General features: G+C 43.5%; 1 protein-coding gene across 1 annotated transcript in view; it reads left to right on the forward strand.

Annotated features, from left to right (window-relative positions):
• Nucleotides 1–15,920, forward strand: part of Chchd2 (Coiled-coil-helix-coiled-coil-helix domain containing 2) — a 61,174-nt gene extending 45,254 nt beyond the window's left edge. The window contains exon 5 of the mRNA XM_068385437.1: nt 15,566–15,920. Coding sequence (XP_068241538.1) covers nt 15,566–15,579 — 14 coding nt within the window. The 3' untranslated portion in view covers nt 15,580–15,920. The remainder of the gene's footprint in view (nt 1–15,565) is intronic.
• The last annotated feature ends 5,939 nt before the right edge of the window (nt 15,921–21,859 follow it).

Here is a 21,859-nt window from a genome sequence, read left to right on the forward strand (position 1 = left end):
CAGTCACCATCCTGGGACAAGGAGCGGCAGAGGAGAGGGCTACCACTGCCCCGGTTTGTTTCTCTCCTGTAGAAACGTCCATGATAGAGATGGCTAAGGACCTGGTGCACGTGTCATCGTGGCTGGATTGGTGGGCCTACACGCTGGTGGGGTTCCAGTCCTCGCACAACCTCGCAATCCCGGAGAACCAGGCCTTGCTGAAGGAGCTGATTAGCTCAGGAGGTAAGGCCCTAAAGTTCCTCTCCTACCAATCCATCGCGCAGCCGCCAATTAGATACTGCGGAAGAGGGACACTTGTGTTCAAAAAGCTCGTCAGGAGGCTCCCCGACAGAGAAGCAAGGTCCCTGAGGAGCCTGCTGCTGTGGGACGACTCAGTGTTCCCCCTGAAGGCGGTGGAGGAGACGGTAGAGAGGGTCAGGAAGCTAAAGGATGTGGGAGAACCCAGACCCCCTCCAGCGAGAAGACCTGCCCATAGAAGGACACCCTTCGACGTCTCTCTTCCTCCTCGCACCTCACCTAGCCAGCCCAGGAGAGACGCCCCACTATGTCCTGGCATCAGCCTTCGCAGCCCCCCCCCCCCCCAGTAGAGGAACGCCTGCTGCGCAGTCAGCCTTCAGGCCTTCCTATTCGGCCGCCAGAAGAGGTCGTTCAGGCCGCGCCTCTCGAAGGAGATATGGAGAGATGCCCCCTACTCCTGCCGAAGCCTCAGGTGGGGGATGCCTCAAACATTCTTGGCAAGCATGGCGAGACCAAGGAGCGGATCCGTGGACCGTAACAGTTCTGAAAGAAGGGTACAGGTTGCCCTTCCTGGCAGACCCCCCACCTCTGATACCAGATCTGCAGGCGGAATGGTTGGCACACAAAGACCCCTTGAGAAGGATGGCCCTACAAGAAGGGGTCTCCGCGATGCTGGCGAAAGGGGCAATAGAACCAGTGAAGAACCTGTGTCCAGGGTTCTACAGCAGACTCTTCCTGGTGGAGAAAGCGACAGGGGGCTGGAGACCAGTCATAGACCTCTCAGCCCTCAACAGGTTCGTGTGCAAGACCGACTTAGAGATGGACACTCCGAAGTCGGTCCTAGCGGCCTTGAGGGAGGGAGACTTCATGATGTCCATAGACCTCAAGGACGCATATTTCCAAATCCCTGTTCAACCCTCCAGCAGGAAGTACCTAAGGGTAAAATGGGGTAGCCAAACGTTGCAGTTCAAGACCCTCTGCTTCGGTCTGTCCACCGCCCCTCAGGTTTTCACGAGGGTCTTCGCAACAGTCTCAGCCTGGGCACTCGGACAGGGTATCCGCCTGATTCGGTACCTGGACGACTGGTTGTTGCTTTCAGCCTCGGGAAGTACTGAGGGAGTAAGGCGTGAAGCTCCTGCAGTTCTGCAACGTTCTGGGTATCATCATCAACCTGGAAAAGTCCCAACTGATACCCTCCACCAGGATTACCGGTTGGCGAGAGCCTTCCCTTCTGCGGAGAGACGGGACAACCTAGATCAGATCCTCCTGCCCTTCCTGTCGGACCAGCCCAGGAGAGCCAAGGACTGGCAGAAACTGATAGGCCACCTCGTGTCGTTAGAGAGGCTAGTCCCACAGGGGAGACTCAAGCTCAGGGGAGTACAATGGAACCTGAAGGAGACCTGGAACCAGAGACTCCCCGCACAAGGTGATCCCGATGTCCCCGAAGACGAAGGAAGTCCTAGAGTGGTGGCACGACAGAACGAACACCCTAAAGGGGATGACCTTCGCAACCAACCCTCCGGAGATGCTCCTGTTCACGGACGCATCCAAGGAGTGTTGGGGTGCTCATCTTCTCGACAGCACAGCAAGAGGAAGATGGTTAGCCGAAGAGAAGAACCTGCACATAAACGTGCTAGAAATGATGGCAGTGCAAAGAGCGGGCATAGAGTTCGTCCATCGGCTCCAGGGAAACACTGGCACTGATGTGCGACGCCACGGTGGTGGCCTACATAAAGAAGCAAGGAGGACTGAAATCAATGGAGCTGTGCGACCTCACGGAGTTTCTGGAATGGGCTGAAATAGAGCAGATCAAGATCTCGGCCAGATTCATCCCAGGGAATAGAAACGTCCTGGCCGACGGCCTCAGCAGAATGGGTCAAGTGGTAGGGTCCGAGTGGTCCTTGCACCCGGAAGTGGCCAAGACTCTCGTTCAGAAGTGGGGCTCGGCAGTGATAGACCTCTTCGCCACGAGACTGAACGCACAGCTCCTCGTGTTTTGTTCTGTGCCAGATCCGGGGGTGGCGTTCGAGGACGCCTTCCAACACCCTTGGGACAACCTCGACGTTTACGCCACCCTCCCTTCGGGATGCTCAGGCAAGTCCTTAACAGGGCGAGGCGAGCGGACAACCTGTGGATGACTTTGGTAGCGCCCTGGTGGCCGGAGAGGGAGTAGTTCGCGGATCTAAAGGAACTGGCGCGCCTTCCACCTTGGCCCCTTCCAGACAGACCAGACCTTCTCCGGCAACCTCACTTTCAAAGGTTCCACGAAAACACTCGGTCCCTCTGCCTTCACGCGTGGAGCTTATCGAGCGTCTCCTGAGGAAGGAAGGGTATTCGGCGAAGATGGCAACAAGGATGTCAGGTTACCTGAGACGTTCGTCAGCCACAGTATACCAAGCAAAATGGGCTACCTTCACTAAGTGGTGCGTCTCGAAGAACATCAAACCGTTGCAAGTCTCCATCCCGGAGATAGCGGACTTCCTATTACCTTCCCTGAAATGACCCTAAAATCCTTTAACTGCCATGGGATACACCGTCAGTGAATGAATACGTCTCCAAGGAATTTTACAGAGGTGAGTTACTTAGATACTAGTTTTTTGGGTAGTTTTCCCTATTTCTCGTATTTTCCCTTGGGGGGTCAGCAGAACTTAGCCTCCTATCTAGGTTCCCTTTTTCTCTCCTCATCACGGTCTCTGGGTCCTGTGGGACACTTCCACCTCCTAAGGTCTAGTTTTTTGGGTAGTTTTCCCTATTTCTCGTATTTTCCCTTGGGGGGTCAGCAGAACTTAGCCTCCTATCTAGGTTCCCTTTTTCTCTCCTCATTACAGTCTCTGGGTCCTGTGGGACACTTCCACCTCCTAAGGTATAAGTCTCCTAAGTAGTTCGAGGTAAGTACTCCGTGTTGGAACAAATCACAAATTTTAAGTTATTTGTATTTTTCCTAACAGTACTTACCTCGAACTACTTTCGGGTTATGGCCCGCCCATCCTACCCCGAGTGCCTTACAGGATTTAGTAGAAACCTATCTGTCAAACACTTACTGGAGATAGAGACCTGAGCAAGCATGCTCTCTGACCCTGGGTTGTCTCTGGGCGCGTATCACTCCGCCAGAGGTAACCCCACATAGAAAACGGGAGGAGGGTAAACTACACAAAATTCTGGTCGCTTGGGAGGAAATCCCAGATACTCATAAGAAAGTAGTTCGAGGTAAGTACTGTTAGGAAAAATACAAATTACTTAAAAATTGTGATTTTTTCCTTGTGTTGTTTTGTGTATAAAACTAACATTAGTTAGGACCGAGATTTATAAACTTGCAATTCATTATTACACGTCAAAGTTTAGACTATAGTCGACGGTAGTTATATAATTCTAGTCTCCCAATGGGTTTCTTCAGGTTGAGGAAGTTTGAGGAAAAATAAATAAATAAATGCATAAATAAATAAGTGAGGTGGTGAGTTATCTTCACTATTAAAAATAAAATTAATTCTACCTTTCTATTATTTTACTTTACGAACAGAAGACTATCAGGTCTTGACATATTCAGCCACAGGTGTTATGTGCAGATTCTACAGAAAGACATCAACACCATTATTATTATTATAATTTATGATTGTTCCAACACAAATACTCACCGAGAACTACTTTTCTTGGAGTCACTTGTGAATCCCTCAATCTTGACCAAGGTTTTTCCCGCCGTTACCCCCCTTACTCCGCTCTACATCGGCTTACCCCCGCCGCCAGAGAATGCGCCCTGAGGGCAGGATTAGGGCAGGTCACTGCTTCTCTGGGTCAGCGTCCTCATTAAGTTCCTTGGTCGTGAGCAGTACACAGCTCACTCTCGTCTCTCTCGATCCTTTGGCGCGTTTGTGTTCCACGTGTTTCCAGCGTGGGGACTTGTGTTTTTGCGTAGTGCGTTATTCGCAAGTGTTACAGTGCGTTCTCCCTGTGTACATCCCCAGTGTACTTATAGCTCACTAGTGTTGTGCCATTCATGTGCGAACGATGGAGCATGTGCGCCGTTGGCCTGGGCCTAGAGCCGGAAAGTCGTGTGGGGCTTTCCTCTCAAAGCCAGAGGTAGACCCTCACTCCATTTGTTCCACGTGTAGGGGGAAAGTTTGCTCCTCCGCGGACACGTGTCCGGAGTGCGTAAGTTGGGATGATATCCAGTGGGTACGCTACGGTACCAAAAAGAAGAAATCTTCTAAGCGTTCCCCCAGGAAGATTAGTGTCGTTTCTTCGTTACCGTCGGCCAGTGATTGGTCCGACGAAGCCTCGGCTTCTCCGTCTCCTTCGCAGAGGAGAGGGCAAGAAGCCTCCAGTGTTGTAGATAGTCAAGGCGTTCTTCCCAGGGAACCCAGTGCGAGGGAAGAACCAAGGGCCGGCCCCTCTAGGGCTAACGAAGGGTCCGGTAGTGCTTCAGGTGAATCAGGCCTTGTGGTGGGGGACCACGCGTCCTCTGAAGACCCTGTATGGGGCAGTGTTGTTGTTTCAGAGTCTCCTCCGCCCTCGTGGGCCGGTGCGTCGGGCTCTCCCCGCCAGGGGACAGCCAAACTAGAGTTCGCCGCCCGAGTAGCGATGCCTTCGGGTGGAAGTTGCCGAAGATGCCAGGGAGGTCACCGCTAAGAATGGACGTGACCCTGGCCCCCTGGCCCCCTGGCATGGATAGATTAGACTCTGTGCCGACGATCTCCACGGCGGTTCCCGAGGACTTCCTCCAGCATTCGATCTCGGACGTCCGGCGGCGAGGAAATTCCCCCGCGGATCACGCTGGCAGCCGTTACGCGAGGAACGTGGCGCCGTCGGACTCGTCAGAGGTAGGCTCATCCTCCGAGGAAGAAGTCGGGGGAAACGACGCAGGAGAAGGGAGCTGTCCGAAAGCGATCATTCCCGCTCTAGGTCAAGGTCCCGGCCTAGCAAGAAGCGCTCCCGCTCCCATTCCCGTAAGTGTAGGAGAAATGTCTCTCCCGGGGGCGCCTGGGTCTACGTACCTTCAGGAGAGTCCAAGAGGCTCCACTCTCCAGACCCTCGTTCCAGTGAATGTGCGTCTAGGCTGCCGCTCTCTACGCACAGCCTAGAACCGTGTGACCTGGCACACAGGAAAGACCTCTCACAGAAGCATAAGTCCTCGAGGCCTCCGGTTCACCCCGCCCAGCGGGGGGAAACGCGCTTCTTTGAAGGCAGCCTGACCGAACCAGCCCAGCTGGTGCGGACGGTTCCCGTTGTCGGGTCAGCCCACCGGGACCGTGACTTCCGCTTCCAGAGCCTTCGGGCAACCGAGGGCCCTCCCTGAGCCGGTGGTACCCACCTTGCAGCGAGATCCACCCTCTTACGGAGCTCCCTACAGTTACAGGTCGGCCCCCCCTGGACCCAAGGGCGGGACGACCGGTCTGCCGAACCAGCAACCCGGCGCCCCCACTCCAGGCCGAGGCCTCGGCTGACGGAGGAGAAGCTCCCCCGTCGGAGGACTCCGCATACAGAAGAGTGGTGGGCCTCATCAGGAGGCACCATGGGATTACAGAACCCTCGGCGCCTAAGGGGAATTCCTGGAGATCAAGCCTCCTGAGAATTACACATCACAACGCCCTTCCGAAGTCCTCCCTGGCCCTTCCTCTTGCCCCAGACCTAGTACTAGGGCAAGAGTACATGGACAACTTGGTGGCCAGCAATGCGTAGGCCCCAAAGTCCCAGAGTGCCTCGAAACTGCTCCAGGGCCTCAAAGCACAAGGGAAAGTATACATTCCATAAGGGCGGCGCCCAGGCCCCTGTAGAGTGGACCCGGCCTTGGACATCCTGGGACAAGGCGGCTCAGACGAAAGGGCCTCGTCAGCCCCGGTTTCCTTCTCTCCTACGGAAGCCGCCATGATGGAGGAGATGTCGAGGGACCTGGTTAATGTCTCCTCATGGCTGGACTGGTGGGCCTCCACTTTAGTAAACGTGCAAGCCTCCATCGACCCCGAAGATCATGAGCAGCAGAACCTCCTGACGGACCTTCTCACCTCCGGGGGGAAAACTCTGAAGTTTCTAGCGTACCAGGCGCTCGCCCTGACGGCCAACTGGGTACAGTGAACCCTCGTTTATCGCGGTAAATAGGTTCCAGACCCGGCCGTGATAGGTGAAAATCCGCGAAGTAGTGACACCATATTTACCTATTTATTTAACATGTATATTCAGACTTTTAAAACCTTCCCTTGTACGTAGTACTGTTAACAAACTACCCTTTAATGTACAGAACACCTAATGCATGTACTAACGTACCCTAAACTAAAACAGGCACAAATATTAAGGGCGACTTTATATCATGCGTTTCCTAAACACGCCAAAAAGCACGATAAAAAATGGCAACCAATGTTTTGTTTACGTTTATCTCTGATTATAATGAAGAAACAAACGCATTTACACATCTGTGTATAGGTTAGTTTCTGCATCGATTATATTGATTATTCAGTACAGTATGTTGATTTTGTTATTACTAATGTTTTACTTAATTTTTCTTAGGACTTCCAAATGAAATTTTTTCTTTATGACGCCGCCTGAAACAACGGCGTCATAAAGTACGCTCAGTAAACAAACTAAGGAATTTAACGCGCATGATGAAAGTGATAAATAATGATATTACAGTAAAAGCTTTAATAAAATATGTTATTACAAATATTATTTACCGTATCTATATAAAATCATACATACGTAGCAAAGCAGAGAGAGAGAGAGAGAGAGAGAGAGAGAGAGAGAGAGAGAGAGAGAGAGATAGCCCCATTTCATATAAAATAGAGAAAATAGCCCCATTTCATATAAAATAGAGAAAATAGCCCCATTTCATATAAAATAGAGAAAATAGCCCCATTTCATATAAAATAGAGAAAATAGCCCCATTTCATATAAAATAGAGAAAATAGCCCCATTTCATATAAAATAGAGAAAATAGCCCCATTTCATATAAAATAGAGAAAATAGCCCCATTTCATATAAAATAGAGAAAATAGCCCCATTTCATATAAAATAGAGAAAATAGCCCCATTTCATATAAAATAGATTACAAATATTTTACTTTACTGTGTCTGTATAATACTGTAAAGTTCAGTACAGTATGTTGTTGTTAAAGTCGTGGCGATGAAATTCTCACGAAACAAAAACACGCCATTTGATTACAACAACTGATTCATTCTCTCTCTCTCTCTCTCTCTCTCTCTCTCTCTCTCTCTCTCTCTCTCTCTCTCTCTCTCTCTCTCTCTCTCTCTCTCTCTCTCTCTCTCTCTTCGTGTTATACAATACTTACATTTAGATGAAGAAACTAAAATTAGTTTTCTTAGTGTCAATTAAATACGAAACTAAATAATTAGGCCGAGTCTACATCCATTTCAATCATAGCTAAAAATACGGCATCCGATTTCATCAGCAAACCACTATTTTTTGGGAAATATCATTTTATTCTAGAAAATTGCCACTCTTTAAATAGTTAATTGCACATTAAGAAAGTGTGTACTTTTGTTTTTAAATTTCGGGTTTGTTTTAAAAATCGAGTATTGTTGACTTCTTTTTTTTTTTTTTACTTTTGGCTGTGATAAGATCAGCTGTCATCTAGCTGCCGCTCTTGAGTGTGTACGAATACACTAACAAAGTATCATTTATACCAGTGTTTCTCAACGTGGGCCATATGGCCCCCTTGGGGGCCATGAGAATTTTTCAGGGGCCACAAGGAAAAATTGGAAAAATAGGGGGCCATGGGGGGGCCACAGAAAATTTAGGACCCACAAAATATATAAAAGTGTAATATTTTGAAATAAATCCTTATTATGCTTCGAATATTCTGTTTATCATGCTTGACTTTAGTTTAAACATCATTCAATTCAATATACAGTACCAGGTAATTTTTGCAGACAGTGAAATATGTGCCTGCTATGTATGACCTCACTCTCAAATGAAAGTATGCGTACCAGCAAACTGAAAAAGCATCTGGAGACTGCACATAAAGACAAGAAAGACAAGCCGCTAAATTTCTTCAAGAAATTACTTGATGAGTTCCAAGGAAGGATGACAGTGAATCATATGTTTAGCCAAAAAGTGGCAAAAGTAGATAGAGGGATGTTGGCTTCTTACAAGATAGCAAATTTGATTGCAAAAGCAGGTAAGCCTCATACTATCGATGAATCTCTGATCATGCCGACTGTGGCTGTAGTGCTTTCAACAGTCATGAATCAGAGTTCACAAGAGGTAACTAGTGTTATTCCTCTGAGCAACTCCTCAGTATCACGCCGTATTGATGAAATGGCAGCTGATGTTGAAAGCCAATTTGTCTCAAAACTGCAGGTGAATGAATTCTCGCTTCATCTCAACGAATCAACTTTACCTGATAATTCTGCTCATCTGGTGGCATTTGTCAGGTTTCTTGATGTTCATGAAATATGTCAAGAAATGCTTTTCGCATTGAAATTAACGAATGACACTAAAGGTGAATTAATCTTAAAAAAACTTGAGGTCTATTTTGAGGGGAACAACATTCCACTCAAGAACATTGTGGCTTGTGCAACAGATGGCGCTGCTGTTATGATTGGAAGGTATCGGGGATTCAGTGCTTACTTAAAAAAAGCTGTTCCTAATGTCGTTTGTGTGCACTGTGTTGTTCACCGGCAGCACCTGGTTGCCAAAAACCTAGCAGGACGTCTGCACGAAGCACTTGGGCATGTTATCAAGGCTGTCAACTTGATAAAAAATAGTGCACAGAAAGATCGCCTCTTTCAGCAATTATGTGAAAAAAACAATGAAGAATTTGAAAATGCATTGCACACTGAAGTCAGGTGGCTTTCTAAAGGTAATTGCCTGAACCGTTTTATTGCACTTTGGGAGTGTTATCTCTTTCTTTAGTGGGACAGAACTTGGACAGAAACTTGTTGATGCAAAGAGTGACATCTTATACCTGTCAGACATATTTGAAAAGCTAAATGTTCTGAACAAAGAGCTTCAAGGAAATAACTCCCCCCTGTTTTCCTGTTAGGAGGCAATTACTGCATTTAAAGGGAAACTCAAGCTGTTCTGATTGAACCTTGTAAGACGAGAGTTTCCACAGTTTCCTTCCTTAGCAGTTATATCCACCAAACTGCTTGATGATGACCTAGCAGTGTATGTTGACCATCTGAAGCAGTTGCATAATGATATGGAAACTCATTTCTCTGACCTACTGCAAATGACTGTGCCACACTGGTTTGTGGATCCCTTGATTGTTGATGTATCTGAAGTTGATGTCACCCTACAAGAATGTCTCACTGAACTTCAGAATAACACAACAGCTCAAGCAAGGTTCAAGCATGGAGGACACCAGAAGCTGTGGATGAATCAAGATATGTATAAGAAGTACCCAATACTCTGGAAAGATGTGAAGTTGCTCTTACTTGCCTTTCCCACATCTTACTTGGTTGAGACTGGTTTCAATCAGGTGATGTGCCTGCTGTCAAAGACACGAATTCGCCTTGACATAGAAAAAAGAAAAAGAAAAAAAAAAAAAAAAAGAGGCAATTTACGTCTCGCTCTAACAGCTTTCAAGCCAAACACTGACAAGTTGGCAGCCTTGCATCAGTCACAGGGATCCCACTGAAACCTTTCAAGATAAAGCCAATTGTACCTACATGTATTCCTTGTTTTGTATTCCTTTTGTAAATAAATAAGTATTCAAATAAAATATTTTTCTAATTAATACTGTTATTTGATTTATACCTGAAATTAGTGTTTTGAGTACAAGGTACTATTTAAGCTAGAACCATTAATATACCTACTTCCCTAGGCGTATTAAGGTGATGGACGGATGGCGGGTGCTGGGTGCATTAGAACTCAAAGTTGGCATGGAGGGGCCACAAGAACTTGCACTGGATTGAAGGGGGCCACCACCAGAAAAAGGTTGAGAAACACTGATTTATACCATTTCTTAACTTATTCAAACCGTCTACAGTATACAGTTGATATTACATAAGCACCAATGTATTATAACCTATTAAATTTTTTTGTTTATTACATCTCTCTCTCTCTCTCTAATGATATCTTTGTTGCTCCTCAAAGTTTCATTTATATTGAAAATCAATCACGATTCAATTTTCCTTACTTTCTCCAATCTCGCACCATCGGTCACATCGTGGTATTTTCGATATTTCTGGAAAATCCGCGATATATGTATATACATGGGTTATGAAAAAAATCCGCAAAGTGATGAATCCGCGATGGTCGAACCGCGAAGTAGCGAGGGTTCACTGTACTAAGGAAACGAGACACGGTACTAGCTAAGGTGTCTAGGAGGATCCCGGACAGAGAGGCCCGAGCTGTTCGTAGCCTACCCTTGTGGGGTGAGTCTCTGTTCCCATTAAAAGAGCTGGAAAACCTAATGGAGAAAGTGTCCAAGAAGAAAGAGGCCAACGTCCCCAGACAGGCGTCATCTAGAAGGCCGCCATACAGGAGGGCCGCCTCGGATAGCGCCGGGACTCCTCAGGCCGCCCCCAACACTTCAAGGAGGGACGCCCCTTCCTCCTCCTGGACAACAACTCCTCAGCCCTCCCGCAGAAGAGCACCAGCTTATTCCAGCTCCTTCAGGTCGGGTTACTCCGCCTCTAAGAGAGGCAGATCAGGCCGCCCCTCTAGGAGAAGGTAGAGGGAGAGGCCCCCTACTCCTGCCCAAGCCTCGGGTTGGGGGATGCCTCAGACCTCATTGGCAAGCATGGAAAGCACAGGGAGCGGATCCTTGGACGGTGTCCGTCCTGAAAGAAGGCTACAGGCTCCCCTTCATAGCGGACCCACCCCCTCTTATTCCAGCCAGCCAGACAGAATGGTTGGCCCCCAAGGACCCGATGAAAAGGGCCACCCTTCAAGAGGAGATTTCCTCCATGTTGGAGAAAGGGGCCATGGAAGAGGTCCTTCTCCCAGGCCCAGGCTTCTACAGCCGCCTGTTCCTGGTAGAGAAAGCAACGGGGGGTGGAGACCCGTGATAGACCTGTCGGCCCTCAACAAGTTCGTCAAGAAGACGGACTTCAAGATGGACACCCCAAAATCCGTCCTGATGTCCTTGAGGGAGGAAGATAACATGATGACGGTCAACCTCAAGGACGCATACTTCCAGATCCCTGTCCACCCGTCGAGTCGGAAGTTCCTCCGGGTAAAATGGGGTTCCCAGATCCTGCAGTTCAAGACCCTTTGCTTCGGTCTGTCGACGGCCCCTCAAGTGTTCACGAGGGTCTTCGCGACAGTCTCAGTGTGGGCTCACGAACGGGGTATCCGTCTCATCAGATACCTAGACGACTGGTTGCTCCTTTCCAAGTCAAAGGCCCTCTTGGAGGAACAAGGGAGAAACCTCCTCCAGTTCTGCAGGAATCTGGGAATCGTATTCAATCTGGAAAAGTCGAACTTAACACCATCCAACAGAATGGGATACTTGGGGATGACGTTGGATACTGTGCAGGGGAAGGTTTTCCCCTCGAAAGACAGGATATGGAACCTCAAGCACATCATTCAGCCGTTCCTGTCAGAACATTCCAGGAGGGCGAGAGACTGGCAGAGACTGATAGGTCACCTGGTCTCATTGGAGAAACTGGTTCCCCAAGGGAGGATGAGGCTCAGACCCATTCAATGGAACCTCAAGAGCCTCTGGTCCCAGACAGGCTCTCAGAAGGCGTTAATTCCAATCCTTCCAGACACGAGAACCTCCCTAGAATGGTGGCACTGCCAGTCGAACTCCCTCAAGGGGATGCCCCTCGGGTCCTGTCCCCCCGAGTACCTCCTGTTCACAGACGCCTCCAACCAAGGGTGGGGGGCCCACCTTCTGGAAGAGACAGCAAGCCGTACCTGGTCGGAGAGCGAAAAGCGTCTCCACATCAATGTCCTAGAACTAAGAGCAGTCCAGAAGGCATGTCTTCACTTTGCAAGTCGGCTAAAGGGAAACACCGTGGCGTTAATGTGCGACAACGCCACGGTAGTGGCCTACATAAAGAAGCAAGGGGGCATGAGATCGAAAGAACTGCGACCTCGCCATAAGCATCCTACATTGGGCGGACGAGCAGCAAGTGGTGCTGCTAGCAAGGTTCATCCCCGGGAAGAAAAACGTGCTAGCCGACGGCCTCAGCAGAATGGGTCAAATAGTGGGGACAGAGTGGTCTCTACACCCAGAAGTAGCCAGACTCATCATTCAACGCTGGGGCTCCCCGGAGATGGACCTCTTTGCAACAAAGCTCAACGGCCAACTACCGGTCTATTGCTCCCCGGTCCCAGACCAAAAGGCAGCCCTAGAAGACGCCTTCCAGCACAAGTGGGACAACCTGGACGTGTACGCTTTTCCCCCCTTCACGCTGATAAGGCAGGTACTCAACAGAGTAAGGGCCTCCCGAAACCTAAGGATGACTTTGGTAGCGCCCTGGTGGCCGGAGAGAGAGTGGTTCGCGGACCTAAAGACCTAGCGAGCCAACCGCCTTGGCCTCTGCCCGCCAGGTCAGACCTCCTGCACCAACCGCACTTCCTCAGGCTCCACGACAACCCTCTCTCTCTTCGCCTTCATGCCTGGAGACTATCGAGCGGCTCTTGAAGAAGGAGGGGTACTCCTCCGCCATAGCTAAGAGAATGTCCCTATACCTGAGGAAATCCTCTACCGCGGTATACTAGGTGAAGTGGGCCTCCTTCACGAAGTGGTGCTCGGAGAAACACATTAGACCTCTTAAAGCTTCGGTCCCGTACATAGCTGAGTTTCTGGTGTATCTTAGAGATGAAGTGGGAATGTCAATCCCAGCCATTAAAGGAGTTCGAGCCGCCTTAGGCCAAGTCTTCCTCCTGAAAGGCATCGACCTGGGGACCTCGAGACACATAGCGATGCTGATTAGGAGTTTCGAGCAGTCCTGCCCTCCTCAAGCTAGGAGAGTGCCCAGGTGGGACCTAGCCAAGGTCTTGAAGATGCTAAGTCTTCCTCCCTTTGAACCCCTGAAAGATATCGGGGACAAAGACCTCACCCTCAAAACCATCTTCTTGCTAGCCTTAGCTTCGGCTAAGAGAGTGGGCGAGATCCATGGTCTGTCTTACGACGTTTCGCACTCCAAAGGGTGGAAAGAAGTGTCCTTCAGGTTCGTGCCCTCCTTTGTGGCGAAGACTCAGAACCCAGCAGTCTGGGACCCGAGGTTTGAAGGTTTCTCAATTCCGGCCATTCCCAAGACAGGCATTACGGAAGACTTGAAGTTATGCCCAGTACGGACGCTCAGAAAGTACCTGGAAAGGACAGCTCATCTCCGACCAGGTACCTAGAACCTCTTCGTTTCCACAGGTGTTAATAGGAAACAAGTTTCCAAGAACACCATTTCCTTCTGGCTGAGACAAGTCATCGCTAGAACCTATGAAGAGGATAGAATGGCAGTGCCAGGCACTCCCCGCCCCCATGACATCAGGGGTCTGAGCACCTCCTTGGCCTTTGAGAGAAACATGGCGGTGGGGCAGATCCTGCAGGCAGGCACTTGGTCGCACCAGTCGACCTTTACTGCCCACTACCTCAAGGATTATTCAAGAAAATCCTTGGACGGGTTCTCCATTGGGACAGTCATTGCCGCCCTCCAAGCTGTGTAGCGGTAGGCCAGAAGCTGTCCCCAATGGTGAACAAATTCTTCGCGACTACATCAGGAGAAAATCGTCGGAAGAAATTTTAAGAGGTGAGTCTTAGATAATAGCGTAAGGTTCCCGCAGTTACCCTCACTCCGCACTCTGATAGGCCCCGCATTCCATAGCCCTCTAGGCACTATGTGCCGAGTCAAGTGTCAGAATAGCACTCCCGCCTCCTAAAGTATAAGTCTCCAAGAAAAGTAGTTCTCGGTGAGTATTTGTGTTGGAACAAATCAAAAATTTTAAATAATTTTTATTTTTCCTAACATACTCACCGAGAACTACTTTTCGGGTAATGGCCCACCCTTCCGTCCCCGAGTGCCATCCTTCCATTGCCAAGTTGGGCTAAGCGACGAACTTAATGAGGACGCTGACCCAGAGAAGCAGTGACCTGCCCTAATCCTGCCCTCAGGCCGCATTCTCCAGGGAACCTATTCTCATTAGAAATGTAAAGAATTTGAGTTGCCAGTTAGTGACTTTCAAATGAAACTCGCTGAATTCAGGTATCGCCAGTTTTGCTGTATACTGTTCACTAAATTGGATCTTGGAAGGGTAAAGCCACAAAACGCGCAGGGCATCATTTATCTATTAGAGAGACTTGGCCTGAGGTGGAGTTCTCCTGTTTCTCTCGGGGAATTGGGCAGTTCTTCCTGTCCCAGGGGAAACTGATGGAAAAGGGTTGGAGGTTAGCATACCAGTGGTGAGAGGAAGAAGTTTGGATTTCTTCATCTTCAAGGATGACCTAAGATGAAGAATCCCTTATAGACAGCTTCCTCCTCCTGCTATACACCGCCCATTGGGAGGATGACGACTTGACACTCCTTACAAGGAGAAGTCTAATTGCAGGAGTGTCCTCTACTGGCAGGGCACAAAAAGGTGAGGATCAGTCTCCTTTGCACTCACAAAGGTAGTGCATTTATGATGACACCCCAAAGATTTTCGCATCTCTGGAAGGCATCTCTACCGAAGACACAATCATTAGCATGCTGGAAAGAAAAATGTTAGAAAGTATACCATATTTTTCCAGCCAGAGGGGAACATCTGTTCTCACTGATGGCTGCTATCAAGGTGACTACTCTGAATGAACAAGGACGAAGCTTCCCACTCCCAGTCGGCAGCTACCGGACACTTGTTTACACCTAGTTATAAAATTTTAATTACCTTGTATTCTAGCTTCGCTGTTATCGTCTATGCAAAATGACAAACGACTTATCTAGCAAAGGGTTCTTCTGACATCTTATACCTACACCACTGGGTAGACCACCAAGTATAATGTCTGGGGCAGGAGTATTTCTGTGAACAGGGATTACATCCACTCTTAAAATTCAAAGGTATTATATCTGTGAACAGGGATTACATCCACTCTTAAAATTCAAAGGTATTGTTGATCTACAAAAAAACAAAGCCATGATCCAGCCTGGTACCTAGGACACCAATTCTATGGCTAGTTCTCTTCAAGGAACAAAGAACTTTGTTTCCATTTGCATGACTCAAGTCATACACAGTAGAGGTTGTAATCATGACAGAGTGGTGACAGATTTTGTTGACAAAGGTAACATGGCAATATATGATGGGTTTAAAAAAAATCCATCTTATGTACTGAAAATGCTTGAAAACTTAATTTTAGAAGCCAATTTATTTTGTGAATTTATTATTGCTAAGGAGGTAGTAAATGGTCAATTTTTAGGATTGTATTCCAACTAATTATTTTTTTTTTCTGTTGCAGAAATGGTTGTTTAGTGTACAACACGGGACAGATCACTACTTGTGATATGTTTTGTATAGGAGTGATAAAGTAATGTAGAATGGTACTCGATTAATGTTTAGTATAAATAAATTCAATAAATGTAAAGAATAGAATGTATTAATTTAGGCTCCTGTTTAATTGCTCGACTGTATACCGATTTATAAGTTTTACCATATATTAATTTTGTGCCTTCTAGTTTGCGTTTTCCTTATGGATGGTTTTTTTGTACATAATCAGTCATGGCAATATTACATCTTAATTGACCACTACTGTTTTTAGGCTAAAATTAATATGTAATATACTTAACTTGATAATAAATATTTTATGTAATACATGGAAATGTTTTTATGAAACAAAATGAGTATGGAATTAAGCCTGTGTAACTATGGAAGTGATAGAAAATTAATTTATCTCTGATATTACACATTTTTTCAAATTATCCATCATGACTACCTTAATTTGTTGAAATTTCAAGAAAATTAATTTATGCTTATCTTTTACTGTACTTATACCGATTGAAGAAGTATGAAACTTATAAACCCTGTCTCATCCAAAATTGTTACATAAGGAGATATCATAAATACAACAATATTAAACTATAATAATATATAACTTGGCCACTACATCACTCTAAATCAAGGCATCTACAGTATATTACATTACATATAGCCTCAACTAAAGCCAACAACATTCTAGCCATTTACAGTTGACAGTTCAAAGAGGGACTGTGGTTATTTGGATGCCATACTAAGGCTTGCCTCACAGTTAAGTAGCCAGCATGGTTTGGCAGACATAAGTATAACTTTACACATAAAAAGGGGAGATAAAAATCACACTCACTCTTGGAATGTCATCATTAATTTGCAATCTTTAGCTACTGAAAATACACAACTACAGGCTTCAAAAGAGAAAGCCTGCCACTTGAATACAAAATATTAACCACAATAAAATTCAGCTTTTACTATGTCACTAATTAGCTGTTATAATTTTAATCTTTATTATTCTGCATTACAGAAAGCACAGCAAATATATCAGGGTAGTGAAGTATTGTATTTAAATTATCTAGGAAGATTAAAGGAGTTTTTAGTCTTGCTTTGAACATACTAGAAGACTATTAATTATTCAAAGTTTTGTGATAGACCCAAATCACTAAGATCACAGCTGTGTAAACATTTGGGATATCGACGATATTCTTGCATAGATGTAAGCAACAAAGGAGACCCAATCCGAGTCTCGTTGCATAGTCAACATGTTAATTAATGCACTAAGTCTGATTAGATGTTAAGCAACAGTACAGTCTTCTACACCAACCCTAAATGGCATGTCAGTATATGTACCTGCATGCAATTTCTAAGGTACAATATAACTACTCAGCATTTTTACCAAGGCTATGAAAATGTCATTAAAATTTCCACTTGACTGGACATGAGAATGCTTTGACTTCTGTATCAAAGTACAAGCATATTCTTAGCGACGAGATAATTTTTTTTTTTTTTTAAAAGAAATAAGGCAACTGCTTTTCCTGACACAAATAAGACTAAATATTCAATTTAAAGGGAGGATTTCTACACGTACGAAATACTGATCTTGGCGTCTTAAAAACACATTTTCATACAGTTTTTATATGATATTTTGACACCTGAATACAGTACTTGGTAAGATGCACTGTCAGATGCTTATAAAAAACCTATCATAAAGCAACTGGAGAACTTAAATGTATTTTGATTTTTATAAAATGGCATGAGAATGTAATGAATAGGCTATGACCACAATAATATCAGGAATACTCTTTATACCTCATGCATGACCTTAAGGCATATGAGTGTTTATAATAGGCATTAGATAATACTTTCAGCATGCTAACTACTTTTTGTCTATGAATAAACTTGAGAAGCTACAATGTCAAGAAAATTGTATACACTAATAGCTAAACAGTTAAATAATGCCATGTGAGGCCAGAAAACTGCTCTAACCCTTTGCTGCTAGTAAAAGTTTTTATTCTGATTAAATCTAGTCTTTCTGCTATTAATGTAGGTCTAGCCCAAAATTAATTACTTTACATCCACTAACTAAAAAAAAATATTTTTTAGCATATACAATACAATACTGTGTACTAACCATATTTTAAAAAATGTCTATATCATATCTAACAATACATTTTAACAACTAAACATTATAACAATGTACAGAGATGCTGAGTAACAAATGTTTTCATAATATGAGGCATGCAAATTACAGTACATTATATAATTATACAGTATGTTTATAATGTTAGGATGTATATTAGTAAGAAAGTTTAACCATAAACATTCATTAACAAGGTGAAGTAAACTAACAATGTAGTTTAACCATAAACATTCATTAACAAGGTGAAGTAAACTAACAATGTAGTACTCTTGATATGGTAAATGCTTACTTCAATACACATTCGGAACTACTTAATAGGGGGAAAGGTTTGCTATTCAAAATTTTATTACTGTAATTAAAATTTGGAAATACACTAAATAAAATATTCCTTAACAATTTTGGTGTAAGTTTGGACTGGATTTATACATTTTGACCACATGGCCCTCCAGCCAGGGAGGCTAATCAGTGATGAAGGGCACCAGCTCCGCAATGCAATTGCACCACAAAGTACGAGTTAAGAGGTAGGACAATATTTTCATGAGACAAAATGATTCAGCAGCATTAGTTTGCTAAATTAAGAATTCACTGTAACTTCATCTATATTGCTACTAGTTTCTCTGGAATAACCATTTCTGTAAAGGTTCTGAACTATTTACAGCTTCCATTCTATTATAAATTTCTCTTTAATAAGAAAAATGTCCAATAAATGTCATAAAAAGATAGGGTACATGAAAATTCTTCAAGAAATTTAGTTTAAGCAAATATTTCACAATACTATTGAAAATGGCAATCGGCATACCATTCTTAGACTGACTGCTTATTGGATTGGGTTACAATATATAGTATACTACTCGGGCCCGGAAGGGTATTCAGTGCCCAGTGTAGGCTAACTGGCAAAGATCCTGCAGCCACACCATGAAGTAAAAGTTATAGGAGGTTGGACAGCAATTTGGAAGAAATGAAATAGAAAATGAGTAAAGCTAGGTGCTGAAAGGATGCTATAAAGATCCTTGAATATTCCCTACAGTACATGTTGCAAGGTGCGCTGATGGCACTACCCCCAATTACTGATTGTTGTATTGCATTTCTATTGGTAACAAAATCATAATGTATTCATAAGGGATACCAAAAAGAAAAGACTACTATGTAGACCAGAGAACTTTCTGCACGGTTTATGACATGGCAAAAGATCCACAGTACACTTGGAATTACAAAAAAAAATCTTGTAGATTTGGTTTTTATAAATTTTGCCCTTCCTATAACCTTTTATCATCAACAAAGGCAAATTTCTGGTCAGCATAAAGACCTCAATGTAAATATCGGTACACACTTTTTAGTTATTTAAATTTAAACCAATACAAACTAATGAAAAAAGGGTTAATTCTGCAACGCAAAATGAAAATACATTAAAAGCCAAATATTTACCTCATATAATGACGAGGAAAGAAATCAATGGGAAAATTTAAACTTCTCTAAGACCATTGTTATAAATTAGAACTTACAGTAGAATGATAATGTAATTATGAATTCAGACCTGGCCTCAGGAAATATTACTACAAAGTGATGTCATTAAACTTATACAGTAATGTACCTGTACTATCAAAAAATAGATACATGTGGCATGGATGGTCAAGATTCAACAAATCTTATGCTTAACCTAATAACTGGTCCAATGTACAGGTCTGCATACATATACTGTAGTATTACTAGCCTGCTTTTCAAGTTGTGTATGCAAGATATAAAGTATTGTAAAATAAATAAAATTCCTTTCTCTTATACATAAGTTTAAAAATCATGAATTACAAATCTTTGCTTATCAGTGTTTTCTATTGTACTTTATTGATAAAAATACTCTAATATTATTTCTTCCCCTATTACTATGTTATCTTCCATTATTATTTCCTTATAGTATAATGTATTTTATTTAAATACGTCATAAAACCTAAAATGGATTTTAATGTTTAACCATTCTGTTCATTTCATTAGTTTTTATAACACATCATGGATCGATAAAAGCTTGAGTGAATCAAAGAGTAAGACAGTCAACTAAAATACCAGGACAATCCCAAATATCCCTAGTTACAAAAGTTGTTGAAAAGGGAGATTTTTTTTGCGCAAATGGAAGCCCATGGAAAATAAATTTTATAGCACACCAAAGGTTAAACCATATAATTAAAAAATTACTAACATTTAAACAAGCAGTTTTGAAAGGAGTTCACCAGTCAGGTAAAACCAAATGCTGTATTGTTTATACTAAACTGCAGGCGAACAAATAATTATTCCCATCTCATTTTCTGGCTATTTATAAACCAAGGTATATTCCTGATACTGGTATGTTTGCAACATAGTTGGTAGCATGAAGCACCCTTTTTTTAGTGGAATATCAATGTTACTTAAAATTAATAAACTTCCTATTTTCTTTCCTTCTAATTCACTAATGCCTCTAGTAAAGCAATGAGTACAGTGTCTAACACCAACAGCATGCTGCATATGTATCCTTCTTCAGTCTCAAAGATGAAATACTTCCCTATCCTTTACATGCCACTAATCAGTGGGGAGGTGGTGTTATTAACTGCTTTGGTCACTCTAAACTCTACTGTATACGACAGTTTAAAAATTACTTCTTCACCTATTTAATTGTTCATAAAACACAAAATTTAATTACTTTGTTAGACAACTTTACAAAAACCAACATTAAATTTGGAACTTTACTAAACCTCAAGAACAATTTATAAACCTATATAGCCTTAAATTCATTTCAGATCTGTAATCAGGCAAGAGGTAACATCCAATGGTCACAGGCTATTGTAAAAGATATCACATGCAGTTTGCTGAACCGATTTGATTCCCGATACTTAGGCCAACAGAAATAAATTTTACAGCCAGATCTTAAGGAGACCAACTGCCATGTATTAACATATTATAAAGAAAAAAAAAAAAACTCAATTCTCTGATACATAATTTGGTTTACCTTAACAGTGCTTGAAAATGGGATGGGTAATAAATGTTTATGGACAAAGTAGGTAAATCCTACAAAGCTTTTAAGTTTTAACACCAACTAATAACAATAAATTATTTACAAGCAAACAGAATACGGTTATACTGTATGTACACCCTAAAAAAATCAGCTAATAGTTAAATTTATCTCTGGAAATTATTTGACGAGAATTATCAGATTACTTTGTACATAGATAAGAAGTAGCTATTTATGGGTATATCACTACAATAGTCTACAACTAATCCATGAAATAACATTCATGGTTAAACCTTCAAACTACTACATTACAGTACATTATTATAATATAATACAAACAAAAAGGCCATTACTGGAAAATATAATTTAATTTCCTTTTTCCAGTTACACCATCTAGCTCAAGAGTATTCAAATTGCTATTGGCGTTTTACTCTTCTAAGAATAGGCTTAATTTTTTACAAGTAAAACACCAATTTCATATCCTGTTGTATCCATGGCCTGTAGATAAATTATCAAAGTTGACCTTACTAATACTATTAAAATCTTTTTACTGATTTCAATTACAAATTATTGCACTGTGGCCTATTTCACCCACACAACAATGTTCAACAATTAATTTACAATTTTAATGAATTCAACAATGTCACAACATTTAAAGGTTCTATTTTCTACCTGTGTCTTTCACAGATTCAATAAGATTGTTTCACACAATCCCATCAGTCATATAAATGGCAACATTCGTTGTCTTAAAATGTCCCTAAGACTCATGGTGTTTTGTCTATCATAGACGAATGGTAGTCCACTAGAGCATCTGCCACATTAACCATCAATTATTCCTTAATCAACTTCTTCTCTTTCTGTGATTCTGCAACCGTGTAAACAGCTGTTTAGAAATTTTTTAAAAATCCCTCCAAAATCACCATTTTTCAGTATTCTATTCATAGTAATTTTACATCCATTTTCACTTCTTTCCTATAAAAAAATGATAAAGGTATAAGCACCTACTGCCTGTGAGTACCTATATATTTACTTGGAGCATGTGATGCCCTTCTTACAATCTCCAATGCTGTACAGAAATCCCTTGATTATGGTCGGGAAGTTCGTATGATTGGCCTTGATTTTAGTGCTGCCTTTGACCGTGTTAATCATGAGGCCCTTGTTTTCAAACTGAA

The sequence above is a fragment of the Palaemon carinicauda genome, chromosome 13, assembly GCF_036898095.1.
Source record: "Palaemon carinicauda isolate YSFRI2023 chromosome 13, ASM3689809v2, whole genome shotgun sequence".
In the NCBI taxonomy this organism is placed as follows: Eukaryota; Metazoa; Arthropoda; class Malacostraca; order Decapoda; family Palaemonidae; genus Palaemon; species Palaemon carinicauda.